This window comes from Ornithorhynchus anatinus, chromosome 13 (assembly GCF_004115215.2).
Source record: "Ornithorhynchus anatinus isolate Pmale09 chromosome 13, mOrnAna1.pri.v4, whole genome shotgun sequence".
In the NCBI taxonomy this organism is placed as follows: domain Eukaryota; kingdom Metazoa; phylum Chordata; class Mammalia; order Monotremata; family Ornithorhynchidae; genus Ornithorhynchus; species Ornithorhynchus anatinus.
In genome coordinates this window covers 18,136,630-18,163,904 of record NC_041740.1, presented here as the reverse complement: position 1 = coordinate 18,163,904, position 27,275 = coordinate 18,136,630, and the positions used below count along the sequence as shown (strand labels likewise).

Sequence of the window (27,275 nt, the reverse complement as noted above, 5' to 3'; positions counted from 1 at the left end):
CTGCAGTGCAAACGCTTTTATCATTAATCCGGAAGAAAACGAAGGAAGCAAGGGTGAGTGGTTTTAAATAATCTTAGGTCAGTCAACTAGGAGAAGTCAATGAGCTACCAGGTTAATTTGATGTCTGTTTTCTCCTGTAGACTGAAAGCTCCTTGTGGGCGGGGAGCATGTCTACCAACCGTTCTTTTGTACTTTCCCAAGCGCTTAGTACACTGTTCTCACACACAGTAAGCACTCGGCGAACACCACCAATTGATCGAATTGTTATTGTCTTCGCAAATAAAGCCAAAGTGGATGACAGTACTGCTATAAAAGGATTTAGGGGGTTCGAGGAAAACATTCCTCTCCAGTCTGGATCTGTGGAAAGATCCTCAGGTTAAAGGTCTGTCTCAGTTTGCAGACCTGTCCCAGCATCTAAGACTTTTGCTTGAGAACAGTCCGGAGCTGTCAGAAACATAGGAACTGGGTCTGCCTGCTGCTGTTGTTTCTGGGAAGGCCTCGGTACGCCATGTTGTTTGGGGTTGTGCGTCAGCACAGCCTAATGCTTCTTCTGCCCACTCTGTCTGTCTGTTAACTCGGCTTTAGCTCATCGTAACGGCAGCTGGTTGGCAATTGTGCTGTCATCCATTCGTGGTGGAATATTTTGCAGCGAGCGCTGCTTCGGGGCTGCTAGCTGGCGGAGTTCCAGGATGTGTTTGTTGGCAGTCCAGGCTCACCATTTAATGTCAAGAATGGCTTGTAGGTGACATGGAAACGGCTCAAAAAAATTCAAGGAGAAATCTATAGTAGGCCCAAATCCCACAGCCGTAAACGCTGCACGCTACCACCACCTGTAGGCTTTACTCTGGTCACTTGTGGATAAAATGTCAGAATTAGTAATGTTTTATTCAAGAAGGAAACAGATTTTATCTTTCCTCTGTTTTATGGCCTGCCCATTTCCCTTTCTATTACTGATAATGCCTTTGTGGGTACTGTGGAATGAATTACTCCTCACGCATTTCTTTCACATGCTCAGAGCTGCACTACACATTAAGATGTAGTTTCAGAAATAGAAGAAAGCCACATGTTTATTGGAAAAAAAATGAAATAACCAGGAAAACCTTTCAAAATGCCCATGGGTGTTATATTTTAAATGCTTAACAGTTCCTGAGGATGCTCATCAAATGTAGCAACCCCCACCCAAAATAAAGGAGCTTTTTCTTCATGGCCTTATACAGGCAGGACAATCCAGGATAGAAGCAATATTTATGAAAGCACAAATGAAGGCTACTGGAAATCCTAGAACGAAAATCAGTCGTGACTAAATCCACCAATGTACACGGTCAGCCTGAGCACTTAAGGACATACTTGTAGTAAATTATTTATTTATATATTCAAATTAATGTCCATCTCCCCCTCTAGACTGTAACCTCGATGTGGACAGGGACTATGTCTGATTATTGCTATACTGTAGTCTCCCAAGCACTTAGTACAGTGCTTTGCACACAGTAAGTGTTCAATAAATTCGAGTGAATGAATGAATGAATGCTCTCCAAGGTGCTGTGAGGCTTGGTACTTGGGGAGAAAGTTTAAAATTTATTGATGACACTATATATAAAAGGTGAATGCCCTTCATGTTCAAAGATAACACAAATGGCTGATTGTATCTGTGTGTAGGTGGGACTTAAGATATATGTAGCAAGTGGCCCCTCAAACACAATAATAATAATAGTAATAATATTAAGTTAAGCGCTGGGATGGATACAAGCAAGTCGGGGTGGACAGAGTCCCTCTCCCACATGGGGCTTACAATTTTAATCCCCATTTTACAGATGAGGTAGTCGAGGCCCAGAGAAATTAAGTGACTTGCCCAGGGTCACACAGCAGACAAGTGGTGGAACCGGGATTAGAATCCAGGTCCTTCCTATTCCCCAGCCCGTGTTCTATTAGGCCATGCTGCTTTTCATGGCAGCTAAGATCTTTAGCTCACATAGGCACTGACAGCCACTTCTTACACCAGATAGTCTATAAACACAAGAAAATTGTTAATCGTGCCCAAAAGGAGGATTAGAGAGAGAAATTGGTAATGCGAAGATTGTCCTTTGCTGGGAATATACATCCAGACATCATTACTGATTTTTCCTCATAATTGCACAAGCTTCCCTAGTACACCTCTTCTGATTTGAGCGTGGGGCTGGGGGGGAAGGGGTATGAGGAGTGAGCAAGTGAGAGAGAGAGTGTGTGTGTGTTTGTGTGTCGGGGGTTGGGGGGAGAAAGTGTTGGCTCATCAGATCTTTGCAACCTGCTCCCTCCCAGTTTTCAGAGAGCCAAAAGGCCAGACAACCATCATCTGTCAGAGTTTGGAGCCCTGATTGCAAACTCTCACGTCTCATCAGAATCTCAAATCTGGGATGAGCAAGACTGGGAATTCACCTCAAAAAGCAGTGGGAGGAAAAGAGGGAGTAAAATGAGACCTTAAGAATTAAAACAAATAGGCCAAAGACTGCACACAGAGGTGATGTGGTGAAGAAGGTAGGGCGCTGGTCTGGAAGCCGGAGGACCCAGGTTCAAGTTCAACCCGTCCCATTAGACTGACGTGTGACTGTGGACGAGTCACTTCACTTCTCTGTACCTCAGTTTCTTCATCTGTAAAACAGGGGTAATAATACCTGCCTGTTTCCCCTACCTCATAGGGGTGTTGTGAGGGTTTGAAATGAACTAATTAATGTGAGAGTGCTTTGATAATAAAAGCGCTATAACAATTTGAGAAGCAGTGCTTTTTAGTGGAAAGAGCATGGGTTTGGGAGTCAGTAGTCGTGGCTTCTAATCCCGGCTCTGCCATTTATCAGCTGTGTGACTCTGGGCAAGTCACTTAACTTCTCTGTGCCTCAGTTACCTCATCTGTAAAATGGGGATTAAGACTGTGAGCCCCACATGGGCCAACCTGATGATTTTATATCTACCCCAGTGCTTAGAACAGTGTTTTGCCCATAGGATGTGCTTAACAAATACCATCATTATTACAGGCAAAGGCAGGGGCATTAAAGCAGGAGCACCCGATTGGGGTAATTTTCTTTGCTCAAGTGTGTCAAGAATTGTGGAGTCTTGCCCATGGCCTTTAATTCCACTCTGAATTTCTGGATTTTTTTGTCCATTACCATATTTCAGTTTAAGAAGAAGATAAACCTGCTGGTAAGGGGTGTACTTAGAATTGGAAAGTGCCAAACTTCAGAGAATGCCCATTAAATTTTCACCTTAAGATTTCCATATGATGTGCATTTAACTATATATGAACTATGTCAGCAAGTTACTTAAATACAAACAAGGATGTGAATTCCCCTCAGGGCCTAGTTCAACATACTGCACAAATCGGGTGCTCCATAAATACTTTTGATTATGACAGACTGTAATTCCAAATATCCTCTAGTATTAGACATTAAAATATACATGCACCAATTAAAGATAATTAATACATGGCTTTCACTAGAGAAAGGTTTAACTTTCTTAGGAATCGCTCCACAAAAGGTGTTTCTGCAGTTATCTAATGGCTTATTGTATACAGATTTCATATTACATCAAGGGTATATTTAATCTCTAACTCCATTTATGCAGTAATCACAAGTATTAGTTTCAGTTTCTTAACAAGTTACATAGATACTTAGATGAAAATGGGCTTCACTAATTAAAAAATTTTTGAGACTTGTGGAGTGGGGATAACAGAGACCATTACAGAGATGCACTCTGAGAGAGTATGCATGTATGTGGCCTGGGAAAACACAGAAATATACACCTTACTAGTAAAACCATCCCATCCTGTTCTAGCACCCACCTTCTCGAGGCACAGCCAAGGCAAGGAAGCTTGATCTCCCTGGAAGTGTTCTCTCCTCCCTTCCTTGCCTCTCCTGCCTCAATACCTCAACCTCACTATTTTCCTTTGCCACTTGGAAAGGAAAATTGAGGCCAACTAGCTTGTTAGAGTCAAAAGAAATCCCAACATTCTGAAGGGATACATTTACCTTCAACTTGAAAACTTCAGCTCCTTATGTTTTTGATAGTGATTTTCTTAGCAGCTATTCATCTTGAACACTACATATCTCTCCAGTTGAGGGAAAATCTTTTGAAGAGGAAAAGGCAACACTAAAAGTACACAGTGCTTTTATTAAACTTAAAAATCACTAATCCAGAAAAACTGTAATAGAAAAACTTTAATAGAATGGTAATCTATTAAAGTACAACCACTGCAAACTACTGGTGGCTATTACTACACCCTGAGATATCTTCACTGACTACTCGTGCTTATGACTTTCTTTATCACCACTTCCATGTCAAAAACAGCCTAATAGAACAAAAGCCAGATCCCTCTAAAAGGCACCGAATTGATTTTTTCAAAACAGTTGAGTCCCTGCAGAAAGACAAAAGTAAAATGCTGCAATGGTTTTGCGTTCACCTTATCACATATTACCAGCATTTTCTTCAAATAAAAAGTTGTACTGCTATTCATACTAGGCAGAATTGCTCTGAACATTTATTAAACGTGATCTTGCATGTGTGTGTGTGTGTGACTATCTGTTCAGTGACATTTATTGAGCATCTATGTGTACTAAGCACTAGGGAAGACTACACTGAGAGAAGCAGCTTGGCCTAATGGAAAAAAGCCGGGCCTGGAAATCAGGAGACATGGGTTCTAAACCCGGGTCCAATATTTGCCTGTGGTGGGAACTTAGGCAAGTCACTTAGCTTCTCTGTACTTCAGTACGTCTGTAAAATGGGCATTAAACTTGTTCTCCTTCCCCCTTATACTATGAGCCCAATGTAGGACATGACTGTGCCTTATCTTTGCCGACTGTATTGTATCTACCCCAGGGCTTAGTACAATACTTGGCTTATAGTAAGCATTTACTTATTATTCATTCATTAATTCATTTAATTGTATTTATTGAGCGCTTACCGTGTGCAGAGCACTCTACTAAGCACTTGGAAATACAATACTTGGAAAGAGAGACAATCCCTGCCCACAATGGGCTCACAGTCTCGAGGGGGAGGATTATTACTATTAATAATAGTAAAAAGAAATAAGACTCAGTTCCTGGCCTTATAGGACTCGCAAGCAGGCGTGGCTTAGTGAAAGAGCGTGCTCTTGGGAGTCACAGGTTGTGGGTTCTAATCCTGGCTCTGCCACTTAGCTGTGTAACTTTGGGCAAGTCACCTAACTTCTCTGTGCCTCAGTTAACTCATCTGTAAAATGGGGATTAAGACTTGTGAGCCCCACATGGACAACCTTACTTTGTACCTACCCTAGTGCTTAAAACAGTGCTTGGCACATAGTAAGTGCTTAACAAATACCATTATTATTATTATTATTATTATTAATCTAGAGGGGGACAGTTGTTGGCAGCTTTGCAACAGGCACAAGAGGAAAAATTAATAACCATACCAAACAACAAAAAACAATGACAACTCCTTATCATTTGTACACCTCTCATTTTATTTAACAGCCTTCAGTTAATATGTCCATTATTGCCCACTTTTAAAGTATTTTAATGTGTCGTTCACTGCAGAATGTTGACTAATTTAATCTTTTAAATTATTACTTTAAAATAAAAAAATGGAAATGCTTTTTAATTATTTCCGGTCATGGCAGAGTCCAAAAAGTAATAAAAATATCACCACCTTGTATTTGTGTAGGGTTTTCTTTCCCCCCCAGGGAATTCAAACAATTTGGTGCAATAATTTAGGAGTTAGAATGAAAAATAAAAGTACCTTGAAGTTAAAAATCTCTGACAAAGAAACTTAATTCACATGTACACAGCCAGAACAGAACTGTTTCAGATTATCAGAGCAAATATCTTTACAGGGAAAGATATTGAATGAACCGGATCAGACTGAATAAACCAAAGGCTTATTCCAGACCATCAGAGGGAGAAGACCATACTCATACTGGTCCAGTATGTCGTCAAGCACTGATGAAATACTAATGGAACAATAATAATAGTTAATAATTACGGTATTTGTTAAGCACTTACTATGTGCCAGGCACTTTAAAAGTTACCATACTTACAGAAACATATGTATCTACATATTTTCATCATAACATATTCCAATTTACCTTTTCGAGGAACTGAGTAATTTTTCTACCTATTTTCTAAATTAAACTACCCTCTTGCTCAACCCCCTGCCAAAATGAAAAGTACTGAGTAGTGGTTTGCATAATGTTATCAATGTTAAGGGAGAAACTCCATTCAAAAAAAGGAAATTCAATTGTTCTACTTTATTTTCCTCTAAAACTGTACTCAGAGTAAACTCATACTTTACAATGTGATTGTATCAAATTTTAAATTTATCTCAATACTTAAAAAAAAAAAACTACAACTGAAAGATACAAATGAGCACAATCTTAAATAGAGAAATTTTATAGAATCATTAATATTCTCCCTCCGGCCCCAAAATCCCTCCATCTTCATATCTGGCAGACACCTCTCTCCCCATTTCAGAGCCTTTTGAAAAAATCACACTTCCTTCAAGAAGGCTTCACTGATTAAATCTTCACTTCCCTAGTCTCATTCTCTTCTGCATTGCTTATACACTTCGGTCTCTGTCCCTTAAGCACTTTGATAGTCACCCCACTGGCCAGCCCAACAGCAAATTTGTACATATCTGTCATTTATTTAATCGCTAGTCTGTAGGTCCCTTGTGGACTGGGCTGGTGTCTACCTGCTCAATCATATTGTACTCTCTCAAGCGCTTAGTAGCGTGTACTGCACGGAATAAGCCCTCAATAAATACCACTGACTGACTGAATAGGAACTGCATCTTTCTATCCTCCTACCTATTTCCGATTTAATTAATGGATGCATTTTCCAGTGTCCACTTCACTGGCCTTAAATTGAACCCTTGGGACCACTAACCGTCTGTTCGGGACACTGTTGCCTACGTTGTCCATCTACTGCTACAAAGCAGTCTGTACCAGAAATTAAGAGTTTTCAAATCTGTGTGGATAACACAAAGAAATGATGCTTTTGCAGCTGTGGTAGTTTCACCACGACACTTCTTTAATTAAGCGCTTACTATGTGCCAAACACTGTTCTAAGCACTGGGGTAGATACAAGGTGATTAAGTTGTCCCTCATGGGGCTCACAGTCGAATCCCCATTTTAGAGAAGGAGTAATTGATGCACAGAGAAGGTAAGTGACTTGCCCAAGGTCACACAGCAGACAAGTGGCAGAGTGGGATTAGAACGCAGATCCCCTGACTCCCAAGCCCGTGTTCTTGCCCCTAGGCCATGCTGCTTCTCTGCTAAGCATCCGGGAGGGTATTGTATAATAGCTGGAAGGCACCTTCCCTGCCCACAATGAGCTCGTCTGATTAAGAGTTACATGAATGTATTTATCAGTGTCAGAAAATGTCAAGACCAATAACAACTCTGAAAGAAAAGGTTAACACAATAATGAATCACAAGAAAAAGATTTCTTCAAGAACAGGATACAGTAATCAATGAGGCACTCAAGCTTATATAACAAAAGATGGCAAAAGGACATCGATACCCATCCTTTCAACAGCTGTGCACAAAGTGATGTGGGTTGTATTAAGAAACTTAACACAAGGCCATGGCAATGACAAGGGCAAGGCATCAAAAATGAAGCTTAACTCCAGACCTGAATTCAATATGAGGTACATGTCCTTGCTAACGCCAAATCTGCAGTTAAAAGTCAGCCAGCCAGTTCCTTGGAAAACAACTCATTTAGATTAAATCAAACAAATATCTTCCTAAAACTGGCATACTTAAATTTTAATAGCAAACTAGAGGAAATATACATTTCACAGATCTTTGTGTTGGCTTGCATCATAGATACTGATCTTGCTTATTAATTATAATCTATATATCCTTTTAATAAAGGCTTGTATCTCAAACTCTCCTTCTGTAAATTTGACCTACTCTGTCTTCCCTGAATCAAAGACTTGCATTTTGAAACATTTATGAAGTTTTTAAAAGATGCACATACACTGTTTACTAGACTGTCTGTGGCCAGATTTTTTAATCACGTGTGTTAATCAAATTATTCAATTAATTTCTACTTTTTTTGTATTTTTAAGCATATGCATTGCTGATAGCATTATGAGGCCCACAATGAAATGTCTAGTTATGATGAAAATCACTTTTTTTTTTTTTTTAAGAGAAGCAGCATGGCTTAGTGGAAAGAGTCCAGGCTTGGGAGTCAGAGGTCACGGGTCCGAATCCCGGATCTGCCACTTGTCAGCTGTGTGACTGTGGGCAAGTCACTTAACTTCTCTGTGCCTCAGTTACCTCATCTGTAAAATGGGGATGAAGACTGTGAGCCTCACGTGGGACAACCTGATTACCCTGTATCTACCCCAGTGCTTAGAACAGTGCTCTGCACATAGTAAGCACTTAACAAATACCAACATTATTATTATTATTTTTAAAATTCACCCTGAATGTTCACTTTCTACATTAAAACACACAATTGAAAATTATTCTACAAATTTTTACTGATGCTAAAATATGGATTAAATATTAACTTCCTATCCAGCAGGATCTGTGGAGTACTTTGAACTCTTTGTCTAAAAGGTTCTTTCCCTGTACAAATTACTAAAAGTCAGAGCAGGCTATCACTCCTTGCTGCAATCTGCAAATATGCTGCACTATCTGTAATCATAAATGCAAGAGCAATTAATTCTGTGCTAGCTGAGACATGTGAATCTTTTATGGGAGTTTTCTTGTTTTCTAATTTCTCCCTTACTGCTTTCCCTCTCTTCTGTTCCTTTCCTCAAAAACTTCCCACTCTTCTTCACCCCCCTCCTTTTTTTTAACTGAATTTGTTCTGTGCTTACTATGTACCAGGCACTGTACTAAGAGCTGGGGTAGATACAAGCTAAATAGGCTGGACACAGTCCATGTCCCACAAGGGGCTCACAGTCTTAATCCCCATTTTCCAGATGAGGGAACAGAGGTACAGAGAAATTTTGTGACTTTCTCCTTGTCTCCTCATCATTGATTCCAGTTGTAGAAGTTGGGAATGCCTATGCAGCTTCCTAGTTTGTCCCCATTCCTCATCACCTTGTCCCTCCTCTGCTTTCCTCCTCTGACAGTCTCTAAGCTTGTCTCCATCAACCTCTCCCCTTCTCCCGTTGCTAACCTACCCTCCCAATCCTTCCTGCCTCCTTCATTCTTCTCCCTGATTTTCCCATCCATTTCCTTATGTATGTTAGCCAGAGTGAACTTTTGGCTTTTTGGATTTCAGCAACTCTGGGGTGTCTAGGGCTCCATATCTTTGGCTCACCTTCCATTCTTTCCCCTCTCTGCTTTCTCCCTCCAGCTGATCATTCTTCCTCTTGCCCTGCCCAAACTAGTTTAGGCCCTCAAGACCCTCAGAGCCTTGTCACATTTACTGTCACATATACAGAGCACAATCACATTTACTGAGTGCATCCTGGGTGCAGGGCACTGTACTAAACACTTGGGAGAGTACAATATTACAATATAACAGAGTTTGGTTAGATAGGTTCCCTACCCACCATGAGCTTAGGGTCTAGATGAGAGAGACATTAATATATGAATAAATTATAGATATGTACATACATGCTGTGAGGCTTAGGGAAGTGGGTAAAAGGAGCAAATCAGGGTGATGAAGAAGGGAGTGGGAGAAGAGGAAATGAGGGATTAGTCAGGAAAAGCCACTTGGAGGAAATGTGCCTTCAAAAAGGCTTTGAAAGTGGGGGGATTAAGTCCTCTGGGTCTTCTGGGAAAAGAGAGAGAGAGAGAGAGAGAGAGAAATATAAATAGGCAGGAACAGGGGAATGCCTCCTAAGATTGTGCTCTCCATGGTGAAGAGTTCTGACCAAAGAGTCACTCAGGACATCTCTTGTGGTGTACGACCTCGGCACGAATCCTAAAAATAGCTCGTGTGGGTGGTGAAAACCACAGCAGCTACTGAAGCAGCTTCCCTGGCAACCCCTGCTGGTGCACAGCCCAATGGCAGAGGCCCGGCACAATGCTGCCATCACTTTGGCCGGTCACGGGTTTCTGACATAAAATCCATGGGAGCAGTCTGAGGGCGCTGCGTCCCTGCCGCCTCCTCACTTGCTGCATCCACTGCCCTGCGGTCAGGTGATGGGGAGGGATTCGAGTTCGAATGGTGCCTTGCAGTCCACTATCACTGTAATTCATCCATTGGCACCTGGGTCATGGTCCTGAAGACTTGATGACATGGCAGAAGCTCATTTATTTATGGTGTTCATTATACACACTGTGCTGAACACTGTGCTAAATGCTGGGTTAGGCACAAGATAATCCAACAGTATATGGGGCTGACTATCTAAGAAATAAGGGGAACTGAGATTTTGTCCCAACTTTACAGTCAATTCATGGTATACTGTAGAATTGGTAGACACGATTCCTGACTCAAGGAGTTTACGGGAACAGAGAAGTTAAGGCCTTATCAAATGATGAGCACAAATACCAAACTGTTATGAAATTTATGGAGATGAAAAGCAGATGTAGAATGTCCAGGAAAGGCTGCCATTTTTTACACTGCTGCTTGAGCATGAAGTCCAACTGCTGATAGGACATTAGCAGCCCACAGAAACTTATCACTACTTAATTAATCAATAGTATTTATTGAGCACCTACTGTGGGCAGAACACTAAACTAAACTCTAGGGAGAATGCTATAGAATTAATATTCACGACCCCTATCCTCTAGGAGCTTACAGTCTAGGAGAGGAAACAGTAACGGTAAAGCATTATGAGGCACATGGAGAGCCTCAAGCCAGGAGTCCCCTCCAGAGAAACACTCTAGGTTCTGGAGACTTCTGCAAAAGGACTGGTCCATATGATTGACAGTATGTTGACCTTCAGAACTGTAATGCAATGTGAGTCTGCCACTCCAGACTGGCCATGTGTGAGAGCACCATCAGTAGCACCTCTCCCTCACCCAACTCCACCCCACCCCCTTTATAAGAGAATTCTACCAGGAGAAGCAATGTGGCCTAGTGAAAAGAGCACAGGAGTTGGAGTCTGAGAACCTGGGTTCTAAATCCGGCTCCACTACTTGTCTGCTCTTTGACCCTGGGCAAGTCACTCTGCTTCCCTGTGCCTCGGTTCCCTCACCTGAAAAATGGAAAATCAGCACCTCTTCTCCCTCCTGCAAAGACTGGGAGTCTCATGTGGGACCTGACTATCTTTTATCTATTCCAGAGCTTAGTACAGTGCTTGATACATAGTAAGCACCTTAACAAATACCACACATTATTACTATTAGGAGAACCAGGGAAAGTCTCCTTTGATAGAGAGATGAAGGGGCTCCTGACTTCATGCCCGAGGTCACCAGAACTGGCCAAGCGGCCTCCTCAAAGACCCTTTCTGGCTTCTTCCAATTAAGCCCTCAGCACTTTTGCTAAAGCAGGTACTGGGCCAAGTCAGCCCGAACAGGGACCAGAATTAGGATGGGTCCTGACTTTCAACTAGTGCAACCAGAGAAGAACAAAGAAGATGTTAAGGGGGGAATAACGCTGCGATTTCACTACAGTCTTATTTAGCTCCACAAATACAGGAATGCCTGCTGGGCTATGCCACCAGCAGAAAAGGTTTCTGACAGCACAACTGCCTAGGGCATTGTGCCCAATTAAGAATCCTGAAAAATAGCTGGCTGGCATGGGTTGTGAAGCCCACAGAAGTTACCATGGAAACTACCTCCTGGGTTACAACACTCTGGCACAGCCTGGGGACTGTCACTTAGGTTATAAAATCTTTACATGCCCTTTGCCATGTGTTGCACCCTAGCCCACCTACTCACTCACTGCACTCCGTGCCCCAGCAGAAACACGGATGGCAAGGAAGAGACAGGGTGAGTGGTACCGTGCAAACTACCAGTCCCACAATCGACTCCTTCATGCAGGTTCTCAGTCCTGAAGTTTAGGGACCGAGACTCATCTGTCATTCCTGAAGGGAGACTCCATCATCCTTTGGCTGAAAGGATTCCATGTACAGCAGAATATCCTCATCCACTCATTTTATCTGTCGCTATTTTACATTCCATCTCTATAGAAGCCTGGCTGAAAATCCTCACTGAAAACTGACAAACATATGTATGTCTGTCACGGAAAGACAGATCCATTAGAAAAGTATATTTTTATGTGGCTATATTCTGCCTAGGGACATACTCTTTCCTAGTTTTCTAGGAAATTTCAGATGCTTTAAAAAGTTCTGTCATTGTCAGAGGGCATTCCTTTGAATGATAAAAACAATTAAGGCAAAAAACAATTATTCCACTGTATTCTATGATGATTTTTATGAAAAGTTAAAAAAATTACTATAAGACCTTTCGATAATAGGAGCATTTCCATTATCTTGCAACATCCAAGGATGATATTCATGTCACGATTGTGCAAAGAAAAAATTTATCCTTCTTAATAAACCAATTCTCAAGTGCTTAATTTAGTGCTCTGCACATAGTAAGCGCTCAATAAATACAACTGGTTTATCGATCGATGCATATGCCCCATGAAAGCTCAGTGAATGTTTGAAACGTCAGAAAAAGGAAGCTATGAGTACATAGTAGGATTACTTCTATGTAGCAGTAACATAGCTAATCTTGCCAGACTTTAAAGTAGAAAAAAGCAAGCACACAAAAGAGTATTCTTTTCCCTATCAATTCACTTGCTCCAACATAGCCCTCAGCACTGCTTTTTCCACATGAAAACTCCAAAACAGGCCATGTCTTTCAGAAAAACTACTTTCTAGCTAGCGAAGACTGAAATAAAGCAGTTTTCAGACAATACAAACACTTCAGATGTCAGAGAACCACCACTAGAGTTCCAAGGGCATGTGACAAGATGACTACAGCAGCTGCTAAACAAAAATCCACTGGGTGGTTCTTTCTGCCCATTGTGGAAACTATGGAGCACTTGGGGCAAGACCAATCGTATTTATTGAGTATTTACTGTGTGCAGAGCTCTGTGCTAAGCACTTGGGAGAGTACAATTCAAAAGATCTGGTAGACACATTCCCTGACCACAAAGAGCTTAAAGGAACATGGTACAGAGACTCTGGTTGAGACACAAGGATTTCAATCTTAAATGAAGCTTGGTCCTCCAAAACAGCTAGATGAAGTGCTCTCCTTATTTCATAAAATTGCATAGTACCTTTAGAGGCCTCCAAAATGCACAGCTGCAACTAGGCTACTCCAATTAGGAGTGGAATTACTTTGAGTGTATATTTATCATCATCAATATGTATTGAAAACAGAAAAAAAAAAGAAAACTTCTTAGAAATGTTTACAAAACTGCAATTTCTACAATTCTGAAAAGGCATATTCCTCCAAAGCAACCTGTCTCGCCCATTTCAGTTCAGGGAAGGAGGACAACTTTTAACGGCGGGGCTCAGAAATGGCCCTTACACTCATCACCCTTTGACTTTTTAGTGCAATGAAGAGTGAATGCGCCCGCCATTCACTAGGCTGGGGAGAGAGAGACCTGCCTCCTGGGTCCTTGTGTCCACTGGGAGATTTTCAATCTTGGTGAAAAGGGCCACTCCTTTTGGAGTTCTGTCGGAGGGAGAAAGAAGCCATACGAAATCAGGCTGTCTTTTTGCCACATGACTAAAGGGAACATGGGAAGAACAACCAGTAGGTCTAGGATGAAGACGCTCAGGTTGGGAGACCCAAGGAAACCTACTACGTGTGTTGAGAAGCAGCGTGGCTCAGTGGCAAGAGCACGGGCTTTGGAGTCAGGGCTCATGAGTTCGAATCCCAGCTCTGCCACTTGTCGGCTGTGTGACTGTGGGCAAGTCACTTCACTTCTCTGCGCCTCAGTTCCCTCATCTGTCAAATGGGGATTAAGACTGTGAGCCCCACGTGGGCTCCCCTGATTCCCCTATGTCTACCCCAGCGCTTAGAACAGTGCTCGGCACATAGTAAGCGCTTAACAAATACCAACATTATTATTATTATTGGCAAGTGGGGGTTTTGCCACCCTCGCAGAAACGATCTGGGCATGTCACTCCCCTTCTTAAACAACTCCAGTGGTTGCCTGTCGACCTCCGCTCCAAACAAAAACTTCTCACTCTAGGCTTCAAGGCTCTCCATCACCTTGCCCCTTCCTACCTCTCCTCCCTTCTCTCTTTCTACCGCCTACCCCGCACGCTCCGCTCCTCTGCCGCCCACCTCCTCACCGTCGACCCCTGGGTCACGTCCTCCCGCGGTCCTGGAACGCCCTCCCTCCTCACCTCCGCCAAACTGATTCTCTTTCCCTCTTCAAAACCCTACTTAAAAATCACCTCCTCCAAGAGGCATTCCCAGACTGAGCTCCTCTTCCCCCTCTACTCCCTCTGCCATCCCCCCTTTACCTCTCCACAGCTAAAGCCTCATTTTCCCCTTTTCCCTCTGCTCCTCCACCTCTCCCTTCCCATCCCCACAGCACTGTACTCGTCCGCTCAACTGTATATATTTTCGTTACCCTATTTATTTTGTTAATGAATTGTACATCGCCTTGATTCTATTTAGTTGCCATTGTTTTTACGAGATGTTCTTCCCCTTGACGCTGTTTATTGCCATTGTTCTGTCTGTCCGTCTCCCCCGATTAGACTGTAAGCCCGTCAAACGGCAGGGACTGTCTCTATCTGTTGCCGACTTGTTCATCCCAAGCGCTTAGTACAGTGCTCTGCACATAGTAAGCGCTCAATAAATACTACTGAAGTCTTTTAGGACAGAGGGAAAATGAGGGTTTGAGTCACTATGCCACCTACTTCACCTTTTTCCAACCGGCAACTTTCCATCAAAGCCTTTCCCACAAGAATCTGTCGAAATAGAATCTATATTTATTCAGTGTGTGCCCTTCAATATCACCGCTCTTCAAAGTATTGTACACGGGCCCTTCTGGCCCTTTCTACATTTCTTGGTGTAGCCGTTGGCTGTTTTAGAATGCTAATAAGTAAAGCAGTGGTTGTGTAGCTCTCTAATTTAAATTTAGGTCCCTCAGGTCTCCTGAAGTGAGAAGGCAGGGCTCTTGCAAAATCTTCCATTACGGAATGATCGGGTGGCACTACTCAGCCATATTTGATGTTCTGCCCATTGAAGAACAACCACTTCTCCCCTCACCACATCAGGCTGTGTCCCAAACCAGCTAGAAACGTTGGAAGAACATTTCCCTAATCCCCTACCAGTCTTCTAGCCAAAATGCCTAAGGGAATTATGGCAGGCCTGAGTGAATCTTTCAACACAGTACTGTGTGTGCAGACCAATTATAAGCATAATAGTAAAAATAGTCATGGTGTCTGCTAAGCACTTACTCTGTGCCAACCAGTGTATTAAGTGCTGGGGAGGAATCAGGATAAACAACAACAGAATTGATTAAATATTTACATATGTGAAGTGCTGTGCTAAACCCTGGGGTGGATTCAAGATGATCAGAATGGTGGGCATCTATCAAACATCATCTCACAGTTTTATTCAACTTCCTGGGGTAGGGAGCGACGTGGTCGTCAGATTCAGAAGGAAAGAAGTTGGAAGGCAGATGAAGAAAGCCCAAGGCTGAAAAATACGAGGAACATATTAATTTCAAAAACACTTTACCAGCCAACATCACCCACTTGTTCCTCTGTTCACTTTTATCCACCCATGCTCCACCCCTGAAATGTCTCCTTCCCCCAGCTTCCTGGTATTTAGTCAATGTGCTCTGGTTTTAATTATTTTATTATACGCTCTAATGGATTAATGATACTTTCTACCTTCAATTCCACCCACTTCTTCCTGGAAAATCGGTTTCTCTCAAGGATATTGAAGCTAATAGTCTTTGAGGTTTAATATCCATTTGATCTTTTCCTTTATTTCATTCAAGTTCTTGAGCTTCTAGCCAAACCACTTCAGAGCATACACAACAGTACCCGTGCTGGCTATTACATTCGTTTTGCAGTTTTTAATCAAATGTTCAATAACAATAATAATACTAATAATTGTGGCATTTGTTAAGTGCTTACTATATGCCAGGCACTGTACTAAGCGCTGGAGTAGTTACAAGGTGATTGGGTTGGACACAGTCCCTGCCCCACTGGGGGCTCACAGTCTTAATCCCATTTTACAGATGAGGTAATTGAAGCCCAGAGAAGTGAAATGACTCTCCGAGGTCACACAGCCGACAGGTGGCGGGGCTGGGATTAGAACTCAGATCCTTCTGACTCCCAGGCCACTAGGAGTCACTGACTCTATCCACTAGGCTATGTTGCTTCCCTGAGCCATGTGCCTTCCCTGAATGAAAACAGCTCCAGACCTGATTTCCTAATTTAAGTTCTCCTTTTGGTTGATCACAATAGAAATATCTAAGAAATACTAATTAGTTCACATTCCAGTGTGAACAAGAGTACTTTAAAGTCCTAATTCCAGGATCCAGAATCCTGAACAGGTTTGGTTAATTACCTGTCCAGGAACCTAAGTCGGGCTGGGCCCCTTCCTCAAAACCCAAACTGCATCTGGTTTGGCTTTGCCACCAGATCAGGCTGCATTCACTCCATGGCAGGGGCTGGAGTGCTAATTGTAGTTGTACCCTGTAATAATAATTGGGGTGTCTGTCGAGCGCTTTCTATGAGCCACGCACTGAAGTAAGTGCTGGGATAGATACAAAATCATCAGGTCCCAGAAGGGGCTGGCAGTCTAAACAAGAGGGAGCACAGGTTTTGCAGATGAGGGAACTGAGACACAAAGAAGTTACGTGACTCGCTCATGGTCACACTGCAGGAAAGTGGTGGAGTAGGGATTAAGACACAGATCCTCTGATTTTCAGACCCCGTGCTCTTTCCTCTAGGCCACACTGCTACCCTGTTTGTGCGGGCACAGGACTCCAGTAGCCCAAGGAGGAGCACCATGCATATGCCCTCATTCATACATTCATATGTATTGAGCGCTTACTGTGTGCAAAGCAATGTACTGAGGACTTGGGAGAGTATAATAAAACCACAGTCAGAAACACTCCTGCCCACAATGAGCTCACAGCACAGAGACGAGCTCATAGTCTAAGGAAGTGTTATCCCAGCATCCTTCTGGGCCACCAGAATCCCAGGATCCAAGCAAGCAACCTGCCACACGTCAACCTTTACCACATACTGGATTGAATACCACACTGTCCCAAAGTTCAACTTCCCAATCATTTTGACATGAATTTCAAACCAAAGACCAAACCAAGAGCAAACTGCCTCAGAGAATTCTCTGTCCCTTTATGTTTTCAATTATATTCTCCTTCCTTTAAATATAACCTGGCACGGTTCCATTCCTTGATGGATACTTAAAGTTAGAAAGCTGCATGCTAAATTGGCAACACGACGCTAGACTTGTACTTGTCGCTGAAAATGGTCCAAATCAAAGTGCTGTTACCACTCCGGTCTGAATGTAGTTTAGTTTTAATTGGTACTTTTTCTGTTTATTTCACATTCAGTTTAGTTCTTTCTGATTGAGAAACCTATAGAGAAGTCCTGGCTAAAAGCTCTTCCCTCAACCCTTTTCCTTTTCAATTTCCTTCAGGCCGTCCTTTTACGGACTTTCAAATAACTCATTTTCAAATAACAGCAGTAGCTTTAAATCACCCTAACTTTTTTAGTAGCAGGCCCGATTCCAGAATTTTATAGCTAGGAGACTAATGAGTGCTCAATAAACGTCACTGTTGAGGCCAATAATGATGTTAAATATTTTAGTAGGTGCCCATACCAAACACCTAATTATTATTAGTAGTATTATCATGATATTTGCTAAGCGCTTCCTCTGTGTTAAGCACGTAGGTCCCATGTGGGCCCTGATCATCTTTTCCCTGCCCCCAGTGCTTAGTTCAGAGCTTGGTAAGGGCTTCATAAATACAACAATTATTACTATTACCATTAGGCATTATTCTAAACTCTGGAATTGAGACAAGTTCATCAGGTTGGCCACAGTCCCTATCCCACATGGCGCTCACAATCTAAGCAGGAGCGAGAAACCTATTAAATCCCCATTTTACAGTTGAGGAAACTGAGGCACAGAGAAGTTAAGTGACTTGCCCAAGGTTACACAACAAGCAATTGGCAGAGCTGGGATTGGAACCCAGGTCCATGCTCTTTCTGCTAGACCATGCTGCTTCTCGTATTTCCCTTCTTTGATCCATGTGGGTACTCGTGAGGGCTTGACTGAGAAGACCTAACACATGAAAAGGATTCCACGTCAGGAGTGTCATCTTTGAAACTGAAGGACAGCTCCCTCTTTCTTCTATATCTTTCACTGATGATCCAAGTGACCCCTTTGCCACATCCTCCCTCCGGCCCTTAGTATTCACCAAAACCTCACTCTGCCCACCTTCAAAGCCTTATTAAAATCACATCACCTCCAAGAGGCCTTCGCCTACTAAGCCTTCTTTTCCCAGGCTCCCTCTCCTTTCTACGTCTTCTACCAGATGCTGGGATCTGTGCCCTTTGGCCATTTGATATTCTCCCCTTTGGCCATTCGATATTCTCCCCACCCTCAGTCCTACAGCACTTATGTAGATAACCATAATTTATTTTAATGTCTGTCTCCCCCTCTAGACTGTAAGCTCCAGGTGAGCAGGGAAAGGGTCTGCCAACTCTGTTGTATTGTACTCTCTCAAGCTCTCAGTTCAGTGCTCTGCACACTGTAAGCGCTCAAAAAATCCCATGATTGATTTGACTCCACAAGGTATGTAATTGTATGGGAGGAGCATCACGGCCTAGTGGATAGGTTATGGGCCTGGAAGTCAGAGGGACCTGGACTCTAATTCTAATCCTGGCTCCACCACTTGACCTTGGGTAGGTCTCTCTACTTCTCCTTGCCTCAGTTACCTCATCTATAAAATGGGAGTTAAGACTGACATGTACAATGTCCATCTTGATTAGCTGGCATCTACCCCAATGCTTAGTACCATGCCTGGCACACACTGTAAGCACTTAACAAATGCTATAAAAAAAGGACAGAAAATTATTCGCTACTACCGCTGTTTACCAAGATTAAGAAAAGCAGAGAAGCGAAGAGGATGCCCTTTATTATAGCCTTTTCTCTTGTTTCATTCCTTCTGCCAAATTTTCCCATGAATGCACAATGCCATTCCAAGCCCATCATTTGTTCTGTTGCCATTCTTGGCACTTTGCTACCTGCAAATTGACAAGAACAGCTACTTCTTTTGCTATCACTGCGAGATATCATACTAATCCTTTGCAGTCCCGTAATCCTCAACTAAAATTGGCTGGGGGCTTCTAGCACTGAAATACGTAGCTTCATTGTTATGTCAGCTTTCAGTTTGCTACTTTCAGGCAGAAGTAAAAACTAAACATTTGGGTAAAAGAGCAAAGCATTCTGATAGAGAAAACACTGGTCTATTTTAATCCCATCCCAAAGTTGTTGTGCATACTTTGTGGATCTTGTGGATAAATTATATGACCTATTTGAATGAACATAAATCAGTTTTTTTTTTTGAAGAGAAAAAAAGGCAGCTCTGAGTAAATGATCCTGGATTTGATAATAAAAGTAATCTCTCCTTTGACACCCACTAGGGTTTCACTGTAACTGGCCTGCAACACGCTCTTAAAGATCAGTTACTACGTGAATTCTGTTTTAAGACAAATACAATGTAATTATAAACAAAATATTAGTTTATAAAGTGTTTCAACACTGCAAAACTGTACAGCAGTAGTGATACGAATGAGTGGCAAATCTCTCAAATTAGTCCTTTCAATGTTTCTACAGACATGTTAGTTCAGATACTAAGTTAAAACGTTGTGGATTATTTGCACACTTCACTTTGTCTCGTCTCAAACTGTTCCAGGCATGCATTACTACCATTATGACAGAGCTCCTAATTTATAATTCTAGCCTAGAGTGGACATTTGGTTTCTTTAATTATACTTCTTATTCTAAGAGATTAAGATACTCCTATGGACAGACTCACTAAAGGAAATATCCTATCAGGCTTAATGTTCAATTACAGGAAAAAAACAAACCTCTGGGGAAAAAGAGACAAATACCTTTCATGAGCAAAACCACACAGACAGGAAAGGTAAAATGTAGAGAAATTTCACAACCTAGGCCCTCTAATCCTCTCAGAGCATTTTTGAAACAACCAGAAACTGCTTTTTTGAGAGAAAATTTCTTAGACAGGAAATGGAAAATTACAGACATTTAGAAAGGACCTAAAATTTTGGATGTATCATGTGGAAAACTTCAGCTGGGAACTTCTGAGGGGGATTTTACTGCAAAAGAGCACTCGGCGTGATGCGCAACGTCACCATATATGTCCAATCTCAAGAGAAGATGCTACCAAGGAGTTATAACAGCCCCCACCATAACTCGGGCTTCCAACCTTCCAAAAAAGATTGGCATTCTGGTTGAAACGTATCTACCGTCCTATGGAAGCTACAATCTGCTTGACCCAACGCGAGTGCAGACGGGAGCTGTAGTCATGGTAAACTGCTACTTCGCCAGGGTCACCGAGTCAAAACCAAATGGGCGAACACTTCCAAGACAGCCTCAACCGGGGGTGGAAAGCCTCCCAGAGAGGGTGGCTTACAATCTCCCCTCGGATGATTTCTGACTTGCAAAGTGTCAGGTCACAGGCGCAGCTCACGGACTCATTTGAACTCTGACAGCTCTGCCAAAAGGACCTATCGGGTTTCCCGCTCCGCTCTGGAGCTGCAAGGCTGGGGCTGTAAGGCTGGGGCTGCAAGGCTGGGACTGTAAGGCTGGAGCAGCAAGGCTGGGACTGCAAGGCTGGGGCTGCAAGGCTGGGGCTGCAAGGCTGGAGCAGCAAGGCAGGGGCTGCAAGGCTGGGGCTGCAGGGGTTCACACTCCCAGCGTCAGCATCACCCCCCTAGCTCATCTCCGACCCTCACACCGCAGTCCGCAGAGCCGGCGACGGCAACACACCTCCAACTCACCGGCTCCCTCCCTCCTGGGCGGTCCTTAAAAAGCATCCTCGCTCCATCCCGGAGGTACCTTATTCAAACCCCAAAGGCACTCGGATGTCACCGCTCCATCTCCCTCGCTACCGCGCTGTTTTGCAGCAACCCGGGGCTTTTGCTTGGTTAGTCGAGGTTCAGAAGGAAAAAAAAACAAAACCCACGCACAGACCCAAAAGGGGGGGGGGGGGGGGGGATCGCCATTCATCCGCTCCCTCCGTCCAGCAGGGAAGGGATCCGGGGGGTTGACAGTCCCCAAGGAGGGGCCACAATTACGTTGTCCTTGTCCTGGCTAAAGAAAATGATTTTTTCGTGGCGAAAAATCGTTGCTAAAGGAAGAGTGAGATTAACACCGCCCCCCGGCCCGTTGCCCCGAGCTGCCGGGGGAAATCTGGGGACGTTTCACCCCGACCATCGCGTCCCGCCGGGGAAGGCTGGGGAAGGACCCCCGGAGGGCGGCGAGGAGGGGGTGAGCAGCCGCCCCCCGAACACTTCACGCTTCCAGCTCGGCCCCCCGACCCCGGGGCAACGGAGGCCGCAAGAGCCCCCCGAGGAGGAGGAGGAGGAGGAGGAGGAGGGGGCCGGCGGCGGCCGCGATGGGGGGGTCCATCCCGGCCCGGCCGGAGGCGCTTACCGAGTGGTTGACCCCCCACATGAGGACGCTGAGGAGAGGGTCGCTCGCCCGGAACAGCTTCACTTTCTGCGCTACGAAATGCTTCTTCTTGGTCTTGGTCTTGCTGGCCAGGACGGAGGGCACCAGGTTGCTGGGGGTCGCCATGGCCGCCTTCGCCGCCTTCGCCGCGCTCCCGAGGCCGGGGACCCGCCCGCTCTACACGCCGGCCCGGGCCAGCGGACGCATCCCGCCCCCGCCCCCCGGCCCGCCCGATGCTCAGCCCCAGGCCGCCGGACCCGCCGCTCAGGGAACCGCGGGCGGCAGGCGCCCAGGGACCCACCCACCCACCGACCGACCGACCGACCGACCGACCGACGGAGGAGGGACAGGGCGAGGAGGGAGGAGCGCAAGGGGGTAGGAGGCGGGGAGAAGGAGAAGGAGAAGGAGAAGAGGGGGTGGGGGGGCGGCGGCTTCCGCCTTGGGCCTGCGTCATGACGCAGGGGGGCCGGCACACGCGCCGCACCGCCCCCACCCCGCGGGGTGGGGCCCCGAGGCCAGGGACCGGCCGGCCCGGGCGGGGAGGGGGAGCCTCAGGCGCCTGGGAGGGAAAAGGGAGACCTGCGGGGCACGTGGGGGAGGCCGTCAGGCACGTGGGAGGAAGGGGGGGGAGGCCGCTGGAAGCCGGTGAGGAGAAAGGGGGCCTGCTGGAAGTGTATGAGGAAAAGGGGGCCCGCTGGAAACGTGTGAGGAGAAAGGGGGCCCGCTGGAAGCCTGTGAGGAGAAAGGGGGCCTGCTGGAAAAATGTGAGGAAAAGGGGGCCCCCTGGAAAAGTATGAAGAAAAGGGGGTCCGCTGGAAGCGTGTGAGGAGAAAGGGGGCCCGCTGGAAGCCTGTGAGGAGAAAGGGGGCCTGCTGGAAAAGGGTGAGGAAAAGAGGGTCCGCTGGAAGCGTGTGAGGAGAAAGGGGGCCCGCTGGAAGCCTGTGAGGAGAAAGGGGGCCTGCTGGAAAAGGGTGAGGAAAAGAGGGTCCGCTGGAAGCGTGTGAGGAGAAAGGGGGCCCGCTGGAAGCCTGTGAGGAGAAAGGGGGCCTGCTGGAAAAGTGTGAGGACAAGAGGGTCCGCTGGAAGTGTGTGAGGGAAAGGGGGCCCCCTGGAAGCGTGTGAGGAGAAAGGCCTGCTGGAAAAGTGTGAGGGAAAGGGGGTCCGCCGGAAGCGTGTAAGGAGAAAGGGGGCCTGCTGGAAGTGTATGAGGAGAAAGGGGGCCCACTGGAATTGTATGAGGAAAAGGGGGCCCGCTGGAAGTGTGTGAGGGAAAGGGGGGCCCCTGGAAGCGTGTGAGGAGAAAGGCCTGCTGGAAGTGTGTGAGGAGAAAGGGGGCTCACTGGAATTGTATGAGGAAAAGGGGGCCCGCTGGAAGTGTGTGAGGAAAAGGGGGACTTCAGGTTTCATGTGAGGAAAAGGAGGGCTCACTGGAAGCGTGTGAGAAGGGGGACCCTCAGGGAGGGGAGTGGGAGTCGTATGAGGGGGTGGGGGCGAAGGGGACTTGGGGTACGTGTGGTGAGTTGGCTAGGGGTGCGCAGCCAAGGGGCAGGACAGCCCTCCCTCCCCCCGAGTTAATGCCAGGTGGGAAGAGGAATGGGAGTAGAAATCATGAATACAGTGTTGGTTGGAGGGGAGTCAGGACAGTTGAGGCCTGGAGAAGCAGCTAATCTGGAAGGACTTTCCCCCACCCTATAGACCTTCAGGGAAATGGCTGGGTCGAAGAAAAGTCCCACCGTAAAGTAAACTCATTCCCTTAGCCATCCAGGCAGACAACCCCTGGACCGAGCCCCAGCCGATGCAGCAGAAGGGGCCCCTCTTGGCTGAACTGGACTCTCAACGTTAGGGGCAATGGGGTCCAGAGCCCATATGAGGAGGGGGGCATTATTTTTGCCTCCACAGCTTTTTTGACAGGACTCCCAGATTTCCTCATCCCAAACCTCTGACAAGACCTAGGAACTTAGAAGCAGGGCTGAAAATAGCTAAATGTTTCCAATTGGTAAGGGAAAGACCCCAAAGTCAGGCCTTTCTGATCCAATCTCTCAAATCCATCTACTACTCTCAAAAAGCACCCTCATGCCTCCCATCCCAGAGCTTTTCCTGCTTTTACCCCTTGACTCAGAATGAAAAATGGGTAACTTTGCCCATAGCTCCATGAGGCAGAATTCTAGATTCCACCAAACTCTGGAAAGGACCCCTACTCCCGAGGAACTTCCCAGGAGAGATGACTCCCAATGCATTGACTTTTTGAGCCCACTGCATTGACAGAAAAGAAGTTATGGAGAAAACACGAAAGGAATTTTAGGTCCTTCCAAAGAAATTAGTGACCTAGAAAAAAACACTGTTTGCAAACTTCAAACCCGAATTTCCCCTAGGGTGCAGACCTACTTCTTGCCCCTCAGTTTGCCTTCCCTTTCTCCAGCATAAAAGTATTAAGTTCTTCTTTTCCTTCCCTGTTTCCTCATAGCAACTTCCTTATGGAGGAAGAACGGGATCAGATGCTACAAGTTAAGAGCTGCCCTAAAAATGTAAGTGTGATAAGTGAAAAAAATTAGTAAGCACAAACAGTGTTTCCCATTATGTGAGCCACCAATTATCCAGTAACCTGTAGTGCTTCTGTGTCTTTAGGGAGGAGGGGAAAATCTCAAAGGGTTGGGGCTTGAGAGAGGTTCCTTTCTCTTGAGATGCTAGGTGTTTTTCCATTTTTCTTAGTCTGACATTTAGTAGGGTGTTAACCCAAGTCACCATATTCCACCACAAAGAAGAGATGCACCAGTGTAGTGAGGGCTGGATGATTTATATAGAAAAGAGTAATGAGAAAGATCAAGCAAGACCAAGCTCCCTCTCGCCTCTTTCTACTTCCTCCTTGTCCCCTCCCAGTTCCTGAAATTGACTTTCACATCATTTCTTGTAGCTCAAATAGCCAGACAAGAAGAATTGCAAAACCAGCCTCTGTTAGTACCTCAGTTAGAACCTGGTCATTTGCGCTTCCCTAAAATTTGGTGAGGCTCCCAAAGTCCTTCACACTTTTGACCTTTTTCCATAGGCCTCGTTAAAGTGTTCAACAGTGCATTTATTCATTCATTCAATCATATTTATTGAGCGCTTACTGTGTGCAGAGCACTGTACTAAGCACTTGGAGCATACAGTTTGGCAACAGATAGAGACAATCTCTGCCCAACAACGGGCTCATAGTCAAAAAGACGTTTCTGGTTTTTTCAGGGAAAGGTCCAGCTCTTACAGTAGGCTCGATAAATATGAACTAGAAATTTGGGCCAAAAATGTGTGGCCTCAAGCATGAGGTGGTCATTTTCTGAGAACTTGGTCCTAAGTGCAGCTTCCACATTGTAATAATTGTGGTGTCTCTGAAGTCCTTATGTACAAAACTCTGTACCTAAGCTTTGGGGTAGGTACAAGATAATCAGGTAGAACAGAGGCCCTGTCCTATGTGAGGTTCACAGACTAAGGGGGAAGGAAATTAAGGTATTTAATCCCCATTTTGCAAATGAGAAAATTGAGGTAAAAAGATGTTAGTGACTTGCCCAAAATCATGCAGCAGGCAAGTAGCAGAGCTGGGATTAAAACCTGGGTCCCCTGACCCCCAGGTCTCTGTTCTTTCCATTAGGCCACTCTTCTTCCACCTCAATTCCATAAGGCTTTTTTAAAGAAGGAGTAAGCCTGGTCCTAGAAGCCTAAACAAATGTGGCTGTATTTGATATATATTCCACAGTGTATAAAATCAGAAACACAGTATCACGAACGGTCGATGTAGCCCAAGATCTATCAACACCCTCCTGGTCTGACCTTTCATCCAGTTACTGCAGGGAAGTCAATTTGCTCCCTGCTCCTTCCTCTCCTTTCCCTACCCCTCTCCTGCTCTCCCCTATTTTGAGAGGTTTTCCGACCCTGAACGCAGCCCTCCCCTTTTCTTTCTTCCCATGGGATCCAGTGTTTTTAAACTGCTGCACGCCACAGACCACCTTAGGCCACAGGGACCGCCTCCAAAACTGAAAGCCACAGGGCCCATTGCTGAAAACCATATGCGTTCTCGCTGCCGTCGCTTAGAACGATGAAAGCCCTCACCACTGCCCCTTTAATCCACACTGGCTGTTGCCGAAAGCTGCAGGGGCCAGCTCCACCTCCGCTTGAAGCCGTAGAAGCCCTTGTAGCCACCACTGCATAAAACCGTTGGCAACTTCACCCCTGGCCAGAATGAGCATGCTTTTCCTCAGGCCCGTGCCAGGTACCCTAGCGCGTCCTCTCTCATCACATGCTCCCCAGTTCCACCTGTAGCTCATCCTACTGCCAGTAGTTGGGTTAGAGATTGGGGTAGACTTAGGCAGGAGGAAACTGCCCCTTCCCTTCTGCCTCCCCTTTTTGGGTGGGACTGATGGGTGGGGAGGGGTAGGGTAATGGAATGAAGCCAGCCACTCTGGCAGCAATTCCTGTTGCTATGAAGAATTTTTAAAAAAGAATTACTGAAGTATGGTTGGGATGGAGAGTTAGGGGAGGGCCGAGGGAAGTGGGGTGGAGATGCTCATTTGAAGTACAAGAAGAGAGGAAAACTCCTAGGAACTGTGGAGAGAAATAAGCTACGTGAAGGATTTACAGTGTAAGTTTTTAGTTTCCTGTGGGGTCTGTTTATCTTGTCTGGGTTGGTTCTGGAACAGAGCTTAACATTGTATGTCAGTCTGTGGGAAAACATAACCTTTGACACATCCACTCACAATACAACCGGATTTTCGAGGAATGTATTAAGGCTGTATCACGGGGTACAGATGTTCAGAAAATAAATGACTAACAGCAGCCTCTGGGCAGCTCCCTCAAGTGTAGAATTGTGAAGTCTTGACAAGTGCAGAGCAATTTTTGGTTCCATGTTATTGTAAGCTGGAAAGCTAACTGTGACAATCGTCATTTCCTGTACTATCTCCAGTGTTTCAAGTGAGATGTGACTTTCCCAGTATAAACAGGTCATTTAGGTATTTCCCCTCAAAGATGTTGTTTTGGGGGTGTTGGTGGTTTATGATTCATATTCAAAATTTATGCTGCTTGTATTTTAAATTTTATTTCAGAAAATGGGAAAGCCTAAGGAGTGATAGAGTGTCTGAAATTGTATGGCTTCCTATCTGTATAGTTGTTATTCAAGCTTGAAGGGCATCCTGATGGTGAAATTCAGTCACATTCTCTGAAAAGACTAATGCAGGACACTCAGTTCTGGCTGAGTTTGGAAGGGGCAGGTGATTTTTAGGGATATCTTTTTGAGTCCTATTCCTTCTTTGGGGGTGAGCAGAGCACTGCTCAGAAAGGCTGCTCAGCTATCCAGAATATAGCCAAATGGCACTTGTGCCTCTCTAATGACCAATATCTAGGACTTACTCACGTAGGAATAATAATGTTGGTATTTGTTAAGCGCTTACTATGTGCCGAGCACTGTTCTAAGCGCTGGGGTAGACACAGGGGAATCAGACGTGGGGCTCACAGTCTTAATCCCCATTTTACAGATGAGGTAACTGAGGCACCGAGAAGTTAAGTGACTTGCCCAAAGTCACACAGTTGACAAATGGCCGAGCCGGGATTTGAACCCATGACCTCTGTCTCCAAAGCCCATGCTCTTTCCACTGAGCCACGAGGACAGTAGGGCAGGTCATGAAGGCTTATGCTGATCCATCCACACTCTAGCCCAGGCCCTGAGAAGTCTTGCAATACAGTTGGT

At 45.1% G+C, this 27,275-nt stretch overlaps 2 protein-coding genes across 3 annotated transcripts in view; one reads left to right on the top strand and one right to left on the bottom strand.

The window, feature by feature from the left end:
- The window catches only part of PIP4K2A (phosphatidylinositol-5-phosphate 4-kinase type 2 alpha), a 153,398-nt gene extending 131,604 nt beyond the window's left edge, over window positions 1-21,794 (bottom strand). The window contains exon 1 of the mRNA XM_029077738.2: window positions 21,548-21,794. Coding sequence (XP_028933571.1) covers window positions 21,548-21,691 — 144 coding nt within the window. The 5' untranslated portion in view covers window positions 21,692-21,794. The remainder of the gene's footprint in view (window positions 1-21,547) is intronic.
- A 2,234-nt stretch (window positions 21,795-24,028) lies between these two features.
- The window catches only part of ARMC3 (armadillo repeat containing 3), a 153,005-nt gene continuing 149,758 nt past the window's right edge, over window positions 24,029-27,275 (top strand). Inside the window, exon 1 of one of the 2 annotated variants that reach the window (XM_029077674.2) lies at window positions 24,029-24,090. The gene's annotated coding sequence lies outside the window, so the exon portion shown is untranslated. The remainder of the gene's footprint in view (window positions 24,091-27,275) is intronic. The other variant, XM_039913886.1, reaches the window with a different exon arrangement.